We start from the raw sequence: 16,251 nt of genomic DNA, 5'->3' as shown, positions 1-16,251 counted from the left end.
ATTCGGGAAATCATAATTAAATCTGTAAGTTCTTCATGAACTAATTATTGAATTCTTCATGAATTCAAGGATTAAATTTATAAATTCTACGGGAACTAAGATTATGAATTCTTCGAGAATTCATGTATTAACTTTCTAGGTTCTTCAGGAACCATACGATATAATAATAATATCTTTTGCCGTCCGTAAGGGATGCATGAATATATTTTTTCAAGAATATATAGACAAAATAAATAAATTACAAGAAATAAATAAATAAATTCTTCTTTTGAATATTTCTGATTCGGTTGGTTTGATGCTATTAGTTATATTATATAGGCTACTGGATTCACAAAATATTAAGATCAATTACTGACCATATATTCAAAACGTTCACTATTAGGGAAAACAAAATCTCTAAATAAATAATAAATAAATTATAATTATTCATGGATTAAGCACAAAATTGAAGTGATTGAATCCCAAATATCATGGCAATAATCTTAGAAAGCCGAAAAACAGATTGATGAAGCAATTTACCACATGAACGAGATAATCATCGTAAACCGAAAATAAATAAAAAGCTAGAATTCTATATTCAATAATTTTGGGTTCATAAAATTTTTGGGACAAATTAACATAAAACCTAATCAGACATCTACAATTCAAGAAAACCTAATAAATCAAACATGATTGACACACTGTATATGATTGACATTAGTGCGTATTAAAAATAGAGTAAACACTAATCAGGCAAATTAAAATGCATCAAAAGCTTATATTGATTTTTTAGGAATTCATGTATAACAAAATTTAGATTTTTAAGTTATTCAAGAATAACTAGACCCTTACCCGTGCGATGCACGGGTGTGATGAAATTATTTTTATTTTACAATTGCATAAAACTGAAACATTACATATTATCAAAATAATAATAATAATAAAATAGAGAATCCGAAATTCAAAAGATTTATTTTCTAAGGAGAAGTGGTGTGGCATTGTAAGTGAGTGGTTAAATGAAGAAATATTATTGGTTTAAGGATTATGATTTACTTTACATGAGTAACAAAATGACTATCTAAAATTTATATATACAGGAGTAATAAAATTAAAGGGTACATACCTTTTAAAAATATTCCAAAGGGACATATGTGAAGAGCATCAACCTCACAGTTCAGTTCGTTTGAGTAAGAGATGATGACCCAAAGCCTAAAATCAAAATTTATAAAAATAAGTATATCAATAAAAAAAATGAATAAATAAAAAAGTAAAGAAAAGGAAAGTAAAACAACTATTACATAATTCAATTAAAAATAAAGTATATATTATTTAATTTGTATCATAATAGAATATAAATACACATATACAGTAACAATTAACTAAACCTATAAATGATGTGCAACACAAAAGTTGAATGTATGATCTGCAAGAAACAAAAAATGTCAAATTCTCTTAATTTTATTTGTTATGCAAAAAGTTAATTTTTGCAAAAAATAAAATAACTACAACAAATCATGGTTTTAGAAAATAACATAAGTATTTATACCTGATGCACAAAAGATGAAGAGGCAAGATAATGGAAAGAGAAATTGCACATTATAAGATATGAAAAAATCTATTCTCACATTCAACCGGAAAAACAAATGGTAATCTTATTAAGCACATGATTGAGCACCAGGGGATGAAAATATTTGTTTCTAACATTCGTAATGGTTAGTTAGGAAAATATGAATAGGATACAAATTAAAACAGTTGTAAGCTATATATTAAAATATTGGTAGAAGAGTCCAAGAGATGAAAATTGAATTGTGACTTAAGAGATGAAAAATATATTACCGTGAGTTACAAAGTTAATTAGTGTGTATTTTTGTATTCTCCTTATTATAATATAGTAAGCAAAAATTATTATATTCACCAAAAAAAGTAAAGGCTAAGTAAAAGCTTGAGTGAGTGTATATTAAAAAGGCATAAGTATATAAATGTAGAATATGAAAAGTATAGAGATGACAATAATAATTATAATAATAACTAATAATAATAATAATAATAATAATAATAATAATAATATAGATGATGTGGCTAAATGAAACAATTTGATTGGTCTAAGTGGATTAGGGTTAGGAGAACTATTTAGGAATTATATATATACTAGTCCCACACCCGTGCGATGCACAGGTGTTATGTCGTATTTTATATTATAATGTTGAAAAATTATTCGTATAAATTGTAACAATAAGTATTATAAAATGAAAATAATAATAATAATAATAATAATAATATAAAAGTGATGTACTTATCACTTCCTCCAACCAATATATATACATATATGTATAGAGAATGAGTACGGACCATCAAAATTGAATGAATTTTTTTTTGTGGGGTGCGCCAGCCAATGCAATAGTGCAACGCATAGGCGACACACTAAAATGGAATGAAATATGATAATGATAATGGTTATTATATATTTCAATCTCATAACCTAACTTTTTGCATAACCTTCACTCTTCTCTAAAATTATAATGTAATTAAGTCAATAATGTATACACTCTTCGTATTTTTTTGTGTGACTAAATTATAAACTCTTTGTTGTTTCTATGAAAACGGTTGACATTTAAATGGGATAAATGTTGAAAGAGAATCCAACTATGTTCATCTTCATTGTCACTAAGAAATGTTATAATAATGTAGAAAAGTGTAACATATTGTGACATCAATTTTTGGATAATTGGAGAGGTATAATTCAATAATAATGTAGAAAATTGTAACATCTTGTGACATCAATTTTTGGATAATTGGAGAAACATAATTCTTTATTATTTATTATGAGATTGATATAATATAAAAAAAAATAGAGATGAAAATGATATAATATAAGGAAGTGATGTGGCATTATTGTGTGATTTAATTGGATGTAAGTGGGTGATGTGGATTAGGGTTAAGATGGATAGTAGGAGAACTATCTAGGAATTATATATATAGATATATATATATATATATATATATATATATATAGATGTTTATACATTTAAAAAACTTATTTATACATCACATTTGAAGTTACTTTGGTATCTTTTTCATTAACATTGATTAGCAATATCTTTAATTCATTCTTCAAAATAACTATGGAAATGACAACATATAATTGACCATGGAAAACAATCGATGTTAAAACATAAGTTTTTATTTATATTATAAATCTCATTGAAGGATTCTGAGTTGGATAAACTACTTCATTATCTCTTACCAAAAAATTACTGTATCATCGAATTTGACATTTATATTAATTTGAAACTCATTGGAGCAAAGATAAACTAACTTAACTCATACTCAAATATCGAATATGATAAAAATCATACGGGGCATAACAACCATTAATAAATTTTATTTTATCTATTTTTTTTTACTAACATTAGAAAGTAGTCTTGACAATCAACCAACTCCTTATATTTACAAAGATTTGACAAAATATTATTAGCAAAACCATTAACTTTTTTGAAAAAAAAAACAATAAAATACACAAAATAATAAAATGAACAAAAAAATTTAAAATGAATAATAACCCAAAACAATAATAATAATAATAATAATAATAATAATAATAATAATAATAATTACAATTAGTACCCCACATTAAATGGATGTATGTGGATGATGTGGCTAAATGAAAGGTTTTCATTGGTTTATGGATTAGGGTTTAGATATACAATTCCACAACTATCTAGGATTTATATATATAGATATAATAGATCTTTATAATTTTGGATGATTGAAGGGTCGATGTTTCACCATACAGATGTCGGTAACGAAGTATAATGATACTTCACCAGACTGTTGTCGGTCACGAAACTCAAACAATATCGAACATCCAAAATATATATCATAAATAAATAATCGATCAACATTTCATGTAATATGAATGATCAAAGTGTTATGCTTCACCATACAAATGTCGGTCACGAAGCGTAAACAATATCGAACAATCAAATACATAAAGAAATGATGTTTATTTATTTAATTTTAATATATAAGTATAGAGGAGAGAAGAGAGAAATATAAGCAAGAGTAATAATATATAAGTATAGAGGAGAGAAGAGAGAAAGAATAGAGATTATATTATTCTCATCAAAGTGTATGTTTACATGACAATACAAATCTTATTTATAGGACAATATAATGGGCCAGTGGAATGGGTCAATGCTTAATGAACATCTACCAAATTATTCATAACATATATGTTTATTTTGATCCTATCCACTAAGTATTTCATTTAATTTTTTCATTAATTTATAATTCCTTTTTTATTTTTTTGGTGAATAATTTATTTAGTTTCAACAATTTTTTTTTCTATTTTAATTATCAATATTTTATATTTTCCAAAATTGATACTGTATTTTTTTTCCTTTTCGATAAGCCAATAGCATCAAGACATCAGAGACAAAGCAAACTGATATTTTAAATAACAATATTATGACTAACTAGCGGCCAGACAGGCGCGTTCCGCGCCTGCCTGTGTCTAACTTATGTCAAAAAAAAAAATGTTTATGTTATGGTGAGTTTGTTGATAAAAGATTTTTGCTACTAAAAAAAAGATGTACCTTATGATATGGTGAATTTGTTAATAAAAAAAATAAGGGTATTGTTGGTATTATGAAAAGTCGACACCAAAAATATTTGTATTTTCTTTATATATACTATAGATATAGATATAGATTATGTATAGATATGATGTGACTTTATAGTGTTGCCAATTAGCCAAGGGTATTCTTGGTATTTTAAAAAGTCCACACCAAACTTATGTATCCTCTTTATATTATGTATAGATATATACTATAGATATAGATATAGATTATGTATAGATATGATGTGACTTTATAGTGTTGCCAATTAGCCAAGGGTATTCTTGGTATTTTAAAAAGTCCACACCAAACTTATGTATCCTCTTTATATTATGTATAGAATAGATGTATAGATATATACTATAGATATAGATATAGATTATGTATAGATATGATGTGACTTTATAGTGTTGCCAATTAGCCAAGGGTATTCTTGGTATTTTAAAAAGTCCACACCAAACTTATGTATCCTCTTTATATTATGTATAGATAAGTGTCACGTAGGGCATCTACGTCTAAAAACAATCGATAATTAATTAAAAACTTCAAATAAAATTTCAAAAGTCTGAAATGGGTAACAATGTCAAATAAAATAAACATCGTTTCAAATTCGAGAATTTAAAGACAATTGAAATAACTAAATAGTTTGACCCCCAATGTTACACTATCAGAGCGACTCAATAAGATAGAGACCGCCGAATTGAAAAGACGAAGACATCCCTCTAATGCCATCTTCCGCAACCAAGTAGCTTAAGCTATTTCTCTACTTGAGAATTTGAACTCCCAGGAGTCCGGACATAAGACAAAAAAAACAAAGGGGTGAGAATATATTCACAAAGACAACGGTGTATTAACACGTACGCAAGAATAGGAAAAAACAAGATATCGTCGTTTAGACAATCAGACACATCACATTTATCATCAAGCAAACATATCAAAACAAAACTCAAGAAATATAATTATATTCTTAATTTCACAACACAAATAGAAGTATGAGATGCAATTTTAGACACCTAAATGCATGTGGTACCAAGGTCGGAAGTCAAAGTTATATTATTGAACATTCTTCAACGGCGATTGGACTAACACATGAATGTATGCATGAACATTTAGGATAGCCCGACACAACAACAAACAACGGCAATTTGTAACAAAAACATATTGGCATGCGCACTACAACAATTATTCAACATAGTTCCATACACAAATTTTCATAATTAAGAACAGATAGACATCAAGAAAATTCATAGATAAATTCGAAAGCATCAAAAGAAAAGGGAAATGGAAGGAGGGCGACAAAATTCATAGATAAATTCGAAAGCATCAAAAGAAAATTCATAGATAAATTCATAGATGTCTATCTGTTCTAGAACAGATAGACATCAAAAGAAAATTCTCATGGTTAGCCCTATATATGAACTCGCTTTCTACTGTCTTTCTATCTTATACCCTGTTTTCCTGCACTTAATTATTATATACGCTATCCTCATTCCTCACCATATTTTCTCCTTATTCTCTATTTTCTCTGCAAGGCCATTTTCTCTCATCTCTTTTCTTATTTTTAATTTCTAAAATTAACTAAAAATTCATCTAGCTATTCCCCATATTACTTCGTTACTCGTGCCCCACAAACAAATAAGTAATAACACATAAACTTACTAAAAATCAAATATATTCTAATAAAGTAAATATTTCTAAATTTTGGGTGTTACAATGACGAGGATATCATATATAGATAGTCACTGTCCGAAATTAATCTCCAGTATTGATACATATATTAACTGGCACCATCTACGCGATGGAGGCAATCCCAAACATCAAAACCTACAAATCTGAAAACATAGTCAAAGAGTCAGAGTGGGCGAGTGCCCACCGGTGACCAGCCCATAGAATCAATTGCCAACACAGAAGCGGTCCAAGAGTCAACAACTCCCTACAAAACAGCAAGCCACCGACATTTGGACTTCTTAGGAATTAAAACCACGGATACCGCAAAAATCGCATTAAGTTACTATTATATATTTATATTCCAATATACATAGCCCAATTATCAAGCCAGTCGACCAAATTAATAGAACTTCAAGTTGTTTTTATTTTTTGTACTGTAATGTTATTTTGGTGTTGTAATGTTATTTTAGATAAACAACTTTTATTGGCACTGTGATGTTATTTTGGAAAATCGATTTCTTTTTTTGGGATATTTAAAATTGTAAGATACTAGAATGTTATAAGGGGATATTTATTTCGGTTTGTTCCTACTAAAACGGAATGGATTCGCCAATTCTTAAAGTGGATATAGGGGGAGCTCTTGGCCTTGTTAGTGCGTTAAATTAGGTTCATGAATTATGCTTGAAAAATGTTGATTTCAAGCTTGACTCCCAAAATATCTTTACGAGATTTCATTGCAAAAGAGAAGATATGTCTGAGTTTGATGATGTTATCAAAGATTGCTTACTTATATACAACTAATATTTTAGAAACTCATGTATTGAGTTTATTAGGAGACAAGCCAATGAAGTCACTTGTGCTTTAGCAAGGTGGCTACATCTCTAACTAATTTTCACCTCTTTATTGATGCACCCACTTGTATCCGTGAACTTGTTAATAATGGAATCCTAAGCATATTTCCGTAAAAAAAAATATATATATTTATTACTTTAACAAGCAGTTGACTATGTCTAAAAAAAAATCTTTTAGATTTCTTAAACAATGCCCCTTAGGTATTTATTAGCGTGACCATTTGTGAATTTGCAAATCAAAATTCAATTCCACATTGAGAAGCAATGCATATAATTTGCAGGCAGATGCAGGCCACAAATGAACAAAACACCATTGAAATGGTTTTTGAAGACTAACAACTAGAAAACATCTTAAAACACCATAGAAAAGATAATTTTACAAGACTAACAACTAGAAAAACATCTTAAACAAATGAACAAAACACCATTGAAATGGTTTTTGGAGTTCAAATAAAGAACCAACCTATTGAGAACTTTGCACACATGTTTGTTCCCCCATCATCAAGTTATATATAAGCAAACAGTAACCAAACAGTAAATCTCAGTTTTACATACCATGAAATCCAGACTTGAAAAATGAAATAGCATTATCCAAGAGTGTAAAACAGGAAATTAAATGGCAAGTAAAGAATGCCATGTCCTCATTTTCACATGGAACTTAGCTGACCACTAGTATGGTCTGTATCGCATGGAACGTCTAAACCTTGGAACACTTCTGCAAATCAAAATGATTAAAATTCAGGACTAGGATTGTGGTGTGACAACTTTTGTTGCATTTGATTTGCTAAAAAACAGACGACTGGATAGGACAACTTTTGTTGTACCCTGTTTGATTTGAAACTGATTATGGGACTGGACAAATTAGGTAGCAAGGGACAGGACAAAAACAAGATTTTTTGTCCCTCAGTGAACCACGGGACAACTTTTTGTCCACAGTACAACTATAAAAATACGAAAATACTCATTTTATTTTCGAATATAAAAATATTATCGACCTATATTTCTCCGGTACAGTTTTGTCCTGTACTGTATTTTCTTGTTCTGTCCTCTACTATTCTGTCCAGTCTTTGCTGTTTTACGAATCAAACGCACAAGGTTGAAAATAATATTCTCTTTTCATTTTGTTTTCGCTTATAATAATTAGAAAAATGTCACTTTAATTTTCTATTTTCAAATGTGTCAGAGTGAAAATAAATAGTATTTTATTGTTTTCACTATTCTAACAAAAATATTAGTTTTACTCATTCAAATCCAAGTTGCTTTAGTTTCTCGTATTCGCTTACCCATAACCAGGTCTAGGATACAATGGAGGTGGCCTTCTGGATCTTAAAACCCAAGTGTATCTCCCAGAATATTGGTTCATTCCGGGTATATTTGTACGCTTAGCACAGACCTGTAATGCAAACTAGAATTTAAGTATATTACACTAATTTGAAAACTAACAGATAGACTAAATGTATTTACAGTTTTACACAAATTGTCTGATACATACCTTTATTTTTCGCCCGTGCAGCTCAGACTCATTCAGTAGAAGTGCTTTGGGAACAGAATCAATCTTGAGGAATTCAACATACGCACAGCCTTTCGGAAGACTAAATTCATTCATCAGAATAGTGACTCTATTCACTATCCCACATGATTGAAAATGCCGTCTAACAATTTCAGCGGTACATGCATAGTCAACCTAAATCACAATTTTGAACCTTATGTTATATGTTGACAAATCAAAATATTCAGTTGAAGATTTAACAAATTATGATGAAATTACAATTTCCGAGAAAAAGAAATTCAACATGCATTAGATGTGTGATAGTAAGACATCAATACTCTCTCAAGGTATCAAATACATGCACATGCAAGCAGTCCTATGCAAGCAGCAAGAGGATCATGCAAAGCTTAAATTGAAAATAACCATAAAATATAGAACAAGCATGATACAGTTGGATACTTGACCAAGCAGGTAGGGCATCCGTCTCTTTCTATTAATTTGTGGTTAGGTTACGGACGCTTTCCATTTTAATGATTTTCCAGGTATGTTAACAGTCCCACATTGGATAAGATATGACCTGAGAATATGTTTATAAATTGTGAACAATCTTCACCTAAAAAGTTATTTATGTTGGGACTTGGGTTAAGTTAGAGTCGACCCAAATTCTGAGATGATATCAAAGTCTGTACAAAATCCTGTTGGCCAATGGCCACACTATCGGGTGTCCCAACCCAAATTCTAATACAGGCAAGAAATGAAAGTCCTCTTGAAATTTTTATGAACGATAAATGTATATTTTATAGTCTGCAGTGCACAATAAAGAGTCTGTTTTGGGAGTTTCGAGGGTAGAGAAGGACTTTTAGGGGAGGGGAGGAGAAAAAACTAAAGAAAATCTTACACCTTATTTAAGAGTGTTTTTGTAGAGAATGATAAGTAAATGTTTATGATTAAAGTCTTTTTAATTTTGAGTATACAACAATTGTTAAATTGAAGAATTTATCTAAGCCCTCCAAAATTCTCCTTCAATACTTTTTGACAAATTGGGAGATTTTATATTATGAAGAAAAATAAACTCCCCAAAGCCCTCCCCTCCTAAACTCCCAAACAGACCCTTAAGGATATGTTCCCTGTTTCGGTCCATGTTGTTGATAGTGGAAGCCAACAATCCACCAATAAACACGCAATTTTGGGATATGGCGCATCCATGGCGGGAATCCCTTCACAAATTGGCTATGGCGGTTGTAAAAAAATCTGCCATGGCAGCGCCATGGCCGCCATGCAAGAACACTGGCTCAGTAAAGGCATACAGCTAATTGACCCCTTTGGGCTACACTTACAAGAGAATCAGACTCGTGGAAAAGCAAGACTTCAGTTTTTGGGTATTAAGTAAAGGTATACAGTGCAGAGAATGAAGCAAAATGGTAAAATTTGAAGCTTCTCATTAACCTAAAATTAAGCCGTTCTTAGATAATATTTTTTCCTTCTCTATTCTAATTGGCTGCAATATTTCAACCAAAGAACTGCAGGCTAGCACAGAACAATCAGCATGCATTTGACTATTGAGTACTCTAAAAAGTTACGTTAACCCTAAAACTCATAGTATGCTAGCTAAGATCAACTTTTTACATATTATATTTTACCAATACACACAGCCGTATAAAATAAAATGCAAATTCATGTCAAGTATTTAAATGTAGCAGAAATGAAATGAACAGAGACAGAGACAGAATAGAGAAATTAGCTCTTACATTTCCAACATAGATAGACCGAGAATCAACTTCTGCCGTTAAAGTCTGACTTGCAGATGAGCCTTCAAATCAAAATTACAAAAATAAAAGATCATTTAACAGGAAGATATTTATATTGTCCTTAAACGGCTCAAAAATATAATATAATATTTAACGAACAGCATTACAAATGACAAGTATGTAACCAATCGTATATGCCTTATAATGCAAAACAATGGTGGAAGATATCTTCCACCATTCAAGAAGGACAAGAGAACCATTTCTTTAAGCTGAAACTAACACGTGATTTGTGAATGGAAAAATCATTTGAAATCAAACAGCAAAATATCTAGATTATTATGTTAACCCAATTATCACACCTTCCCTTCATACACACCCTTTTGCAACTCTCTCTACAATCCCCATTACGGACAACTGCTAATAGGTCTTGTTGATACCAAAGGATTGTGCCATTTCATCTTCCTTTCACATCCCTCGTGTATGTAGTATTTTTTTCAACAAAATTAACATCAAAGAATGCTGATGTTCTTTCCTTATAATAAAAACCATAGTTGGCTTCTCCTTCGACCATGTCGGGCTCAAAACTTTTCCGACAAAGTATAATTTAATTTTCCACTAAATCGCCAATCCTTCTCGCTGAGTTGAGATCCTTTCCATTTCTTGAAATAAATGGTCAGGCCTGATTAATGTCACCAACTTTGAAAATGTATGTTTATATATCCTTTGTACACTCCAAAACCATAGTAATGGACTTATCCATTTATTGAGAAATGGAGAGGATCTTCATTCATTCTCCCTAACACAAGTTCTCGCACAACCAATACACCAAACGAAGTGTAATTTTCAAATGATATTCAAACTACATATTTTAAGAGGAATTATTTTCTATCGCTGAAATCAATTTTCACACAAGTTCGTTTTATAAATTTTTTATCTTTATTTGCATTTATGAAATGTTAATTCCCACTAGATTTTTTTACCAACAATCACTCTCACCCAAAAAGGCCAATTCATTCAAAAACCCTAAATTTTCCATATCAAACAGGTAAATTGAAAGCAGGTATAAAATCATATCACATCCATAGCGGCATAGCGAAAATTCTAGAACATACCTTTGACTGAAGATGTGCCTCTTACGAATTGCATAGTTGGTCATACTCTACCCTTGGAATTATGTTCTATCGCTGAAATCAATTTTCACACAAGTTCGTTTTATAAAAAATTTATCTTTATTTGCATTTATGAAATGTTAATTCCCACTAGATTTTTTACCAACAATCACTCTCACCCAAAAAGGCCAATTTCATTCAAAAACCCTAAATTTTCCATATCAAATAGGTAAATTGAAAGCGGGTATAAAATCATATCGCATCCATAGTGGCATAGCGAAAATTCTAGAACATACCTTTGACTGAAGATGCGCCTCTTACGAATTGCATAGTTGGTCGTACTCTACCTTTGGACGAAGATGCGACTTTTCCGGATGTCGTAACAGCGGGATCTGTATAAATAACCTACTAGCACCTCCGCTCACCAAAATCGTTGGTGATTTTGGAGCTTTTTCGGTAATCTCTGATACTAATTTTGGTATTAAAAAGGAGAAGAGCACAAGCAATCTGAATTACCAACAAATTAAATCAATAAAATACGAGATATACATTTAATTACAATCACAATTTCACAAATTAAGTAAACCAACACAAATACAAGAATGAGCAAAGAGAACTTAACATGCACAAGATGAATGCCACAATAAAGGAGAGATTTATCGATACAGGGGCGAGGGAGATGAAGATGAACAACCCTAGTTGAGAGAGAGAAACGTCCTTAAGGGTTTTTTAGAGAGAGTTGAGCCATCCACATTTTGAGCAATGTTTAGGAAAAAAGGTCAAACCTCCTTTACCATTGGTCCGTTACATACAATTAAGATAAAGTAACGTTTGACTACCGTTCCGCTCATATTTTTGGTACTTTATCTCGCTTTTATATAGTAAATTACTAAAATGCATAACTGATTTAAATTTAGATTTTTGTAAAACAATATAATTTATTGTGCTTTTTGTTAGCGATATAATAAAACCACTTGTAAGATAATATAATCTGTTAAATAAGAGATTATGCTGTTTTACTAAACTCTACATTTAAGTTAGTTTTAAATTTTACATTATAAAAAGAGAAAGATAATGAACCAAATTAAGAAGACGAACAATAATTAGAATTGATTTGATCTTATTTGTATGGAACAGAGTTACCAGCCTAGCTGAAGGTTGGACATTTTCCAAAAAATGGTTGACCCGACTCTCTCAACAAGAGCTGTTTTTCATCTTTCTTTATCTTGCACATGTTGTCTTGTAAATCTCTCTTTTATCATTTTGGTAGTTGTCTTGTTGTTCATGTTAATTTCTCTTTGTTCATATATATATGTCCTTGTTATTATGTTTTATCTTGTGAAATTATGGACTCTACTTCAATGTATATCTCGTCATTAAATTAATTTGTTCAGAACTCTGGAAATCAGATTGTTTGTGCTCTTATCACTTTCTATACCAAGATTAGTTAGAGAAATAAATCAGACACAACACAACAAGAAAAGTACAAAGATCACTAATGATCATGGGATGGTGTGGGGTGGCAATGCTCTAGTAGGTTATTTATTCACAATGTTCACAAAAAATCATTTATTTATTATACTGTGTCTACATGGTTTTCATATTATATCTCTAATGTGTACTCTCACACAAAAGTTCTTATGCACAGGCTCTCACCTATCTTATTAAACTTCCGTTTAATAAAAAGACAAGGAAATCAATGATCAAAATGTGGATGGCTCGCCAAATGTTAGTTGGTTCAGTGGTGATTGGCGCTGAACTTGGTAGGGAGGACCACGGTTCGATCCCCCGCAACTGCATTTGGAAGGGGACTGGAACCACTTGATGCCAGAACTCGCCCCGAACTTTGGACTACTAGGGCCCCCTTCCCCTAGGAACCAGAGGGTGAAAACCAAAAAAAAATAAAAATGTGGATGGCTCAACTCTCTATAAAAAAACCCATAAGGACGTTTCTCTCTCTCAACTAGGGTTGTTCATCTTCATCTCCCTCGCCCCCTGTATCGATAAATCTCTCCTTTACTGTGGCATTCGTCTTGTTCATGTTAAGTTCTCTTTGCTCATTCTTGTATGGTGTTGGTTTACTTAATTTGTGAAATTGTGACGGTAATTAAATGTATATCTCGTATTTTATTGATTTAATTTGTTGGTAATTCAGATTGCTTGTGCTCTTCTCCTTTTTAATACCAAAATTAGTATCAGAGATTACCCAAAAAGCTCCAAAATCACCAACGATTTTGGTGAGCTGAGGTGCTAGTAGGTTATCTATACAGATCCTGCTGTTACGACATCCGTAAAAGTCGCATCTTCATCCAAAGGTAGAGTACGACCAACCATGCAATTCGTAAGAGGCGCATCTTCAGTCAAAGGTATGTTCTAGAATTTTCGCTATGCCACTATGGATGTGATATGATTTTATACCCGCTATGGCTTCCATTTAACAACACTGGTTGGTTGAATATGCCACCTATCAATTTCAACCTATTGATCTAGCATGTACATCTGGAGGAGTATGTATGCAAGAAGGAAGTTTGAGCTTGAGCTTAGTAGGGCAGTGTTGTCTACACTTCAAGCCCAAAGAACTCTTCATGAGAATGCATGTTAGAGACATAGGACCTGTTTGGATTAGCTTATTTGAGCTCATCTACTAACATAAATTTTGTGAAACTGTTTGAGAGAACTTGAAATAAGCTTATGACAAAGTTTATAATTTTTTTCAGCTTATTTTCATAAGTTCTCTAATATAACTTATGAAAACAGCTAGTAGTATCTATAAAAACAATTTATCTTTTGCTATAAAAATAGTTTATGTAAGGTTAATATAAGTGCATTTCATGATAAGTGTTTGTGCTATAATTTATCAAATACTTAAGCTAAAACCATAAAACAATCACAAAGACAAGTATCAAATTATATTAACACTGACTAATTGGTTTCTTGTTCAGATTTCACTTTCACTGAAGGAAAAAACTTAACATTCAGAATCAAAACAATAAAGGAAAGAAATTGAAATTGATGGTTCATAGCTCATAGGGTATATTGAACAAAAGAAACACACCTCTTCCTCTTCATGAAACCTCCGAATATCTGAAGGTGGTGGTGGTGGTGGTGGTGGTGGTAGTGGCGGAGGCGCCCGTGTTGTTGAGTTTCCTCGTCCATGTCGGCTCTGTGATCGTTTTCCATCGTTCTCCCTTGCGACGACGTTGCACAAGAGAACGCCGAATCTGGCACTTAACCCATTCATTTTGATTTTTGGCGTATTTCATGGGTTAATTAATTATATTGAAATTGCAAATATGTCCTTTTCTCCAAATTGGGTTTTATTATGTCCGGCTAAAACGAATTTGGATTATGTGAGTCTCAGCTTCGTGACCGTCCGATCAAGATCGGACAGTTTAAACTTTTACGATTGAAACTTCATATATATATTTTATAAAATTAGAATATTCTTTCATTGTTGACAATCTTATCAGAAATTCATGACTGCACGATTATACGTAATTAGTGACTGCATGGAATCTTGATCCAGCTAATACAGATGATCTTGTGGTATGTGTGAGTTTAGTACTGTTTTGTTATTTTTTTGCATGCTCAAAAAAATTAAAACTTAAGAGATTTTTTTTCCATGATGTTTGATGTTTACGTATTGAGTTTAATGGACTCGATTTCTCGGTGTAAATTATATTTACACGAACGTCCAATAAAAATATGTTATTCCTCTGATTTTTTTCTTATAAACAATGAATATGTATACTAATGAGGAAGCACTAGGGTACAACAACCCTTACAAGTGAAAGAACATTAAGTATTATCTAAGCAAGTTACATGATTGGTGCACCAATAAGAATAAACATAACATAAATTACTTACTCTCCTACTAATGAACCAATACCATGACACAAGCTTCATGTTCTCCAAGAAACGGTAAAAATAACATGGTTGTGAAATGACCAAATACACAAAGTAGTTGCATACCAAACAAGATGTCTCATTTTTCTTCGAGATCGGTTTGAACATGTGAAGACAGAAAATTGTAGCAAGGATTAATTGTAGAGACAGTGGCGGCTTGCACACATGTGCAAGGTGTGCGACGACATCGGGCCTCAAAAATTTGAGGGCCTCGGTTCAAAATTTTGAGGTCCTATAATATTACTTATATATTATTTATACCTATAAAATATCAGATGTATATTAATAGATTAATTTTTAAGCCCTAAACTAATAGTTATATATTGTTAATGTTCATATAATATCATATGAGTATCAATAGATTAGCTATCTATACTCGGAAATATAGTTTTAGTCCATTTTAATCTTTCCATAAAATTTAAACTCAGATTAGACCGATCGTTAGTTGGTTCAGTGGTGATTGTGTTGGAACAAAATTGATTTAAAAATGTTTGCCCCTAAATCCATGAAGGTTTTGATGATAACAAAGTATTAATAAACAATTGGAAGGACTAAAAATTTATTTTAAGTGCGCAGATATAAGCATCATATAAGCTCTGAGTGAAGTTCAGAGGATGTGAATTCAGAAGTTCACAGGCGCTCAGAAGATGTTGGATTTCAGAAGATACAACCTTCAGATGATGAAGTCTTCAGAACTTCTTGAGTGACTAAAGCTTCATCAACCTCTGAAGATCTTTTGGATATCTGTGAAGATTCCCTTTGCAAGTCAACTCTTCTACCAATGAAGAAAAGGACCTTTCAAGCCTGATCAGTTCAGCTACTCTTGTTTTGTCTGTCCTCTTTTGAGAACGTGGGTCTTCAGACTTGTTAGCTGAATAAGGAAAG

At 31.4% G+C, this 16,251-nt stretch overlaps 1 protein-coding gene across 5 annotated transcripts; it reads right to left on the bottom strand.

Moving 5' to 3' along the window:
- Nucleotides 1-6,754: 6,754 nt before the first annotated feature.
- Nucleotides 6,755-14,715, bottom strand: LOC123902556 (polyadenylate-binding protein 1-like). 5 transcript variants are annotated; one of them, XM_045952319.1, is made up of 6 exons: nt 14,516-14,712; nt 11,757-11,967; nt 10,352-10,413; nt 8,607-8,798; nt 8,398-8,507; nt 6,755-7,829 (listed from the first exon to the last, which is right to left on the bottom strand). In XM_045952319.1, exons 2-6 carry the CDS (start codon nt 11,788-11,790, stop codon nt 7,784-7,786), a joined length of 444 nt encoding a protein of 147 aa, XP_045808275.1. In that variant the 5' UTR covers nt 11,791-11,967; nt 14,516-14,712; the 3' UTR covers nt 6,755-7,783. The 5 variants fall into 5 exon arrangements, with proteins under 5 accessions (XP_045808275.1, XP_045808277.1, XP_045808279.1 ...); XM_045952321.1 differs by lacking the exon at nt 11,757-11,967 and adding an exon at nt 11,464-11,535; XM_045952323.1 differs by lacking the exon at nt 14,516-14,712 and adding an exon at nt 11,464-11,535 and having other exon boundaries at nt 11,757-13,282.
- Between the last annotated feature and the right edge of the window lie 1,536 nt (nt 14,716-16,251).

Source organism: Trifolium pratense, linkage group LG1, assembly GCF_020283565.1.
Source record: "Trifolium pratense cultivar HEN17-A07 linkage group LG1, ARS_RC_1.1, whole genome shotgun sequence".
Taxonomy (NCBI): domain Eukaryota; kingdom Viridiplantae; phylum Streptophyta; class Magnoliopsida; order Fabales; family Fabaceae; genus Trifolium; species Trifolium pratense.
This window is presented reverse-complemented; position numbering and strand designations above follow the sequence as displayed.

What these genes read in the sequence shown, in the direction of transcription:
- LOC123902556 (XM_045952318.1), bottom strand. Translation starts at nt 14,701, where the DNA reads ATGAATGGGTTAAGTGCCAGATTCGGCGTTCTCTTGTGCAACGTCGTC. An exon ending in GGTTTCATGAAGAGGAAGAG is followed by an intron (nt 8,799 to 14,515) that starts GTGTGTTTCTTT and finishes ATTGTGATTTAG; the next exon opens with GTTGACTATGCATGTACCGC. An exon ending in TATCCTAGACCTGGTTATGG is followed by an intron (nt 7,830 to 8,397) that starts GTAAGCGAATAC and finishes TTTGATTTGCAG; the next exon opens with AAGTGTTCCAAGGTTTAGAC.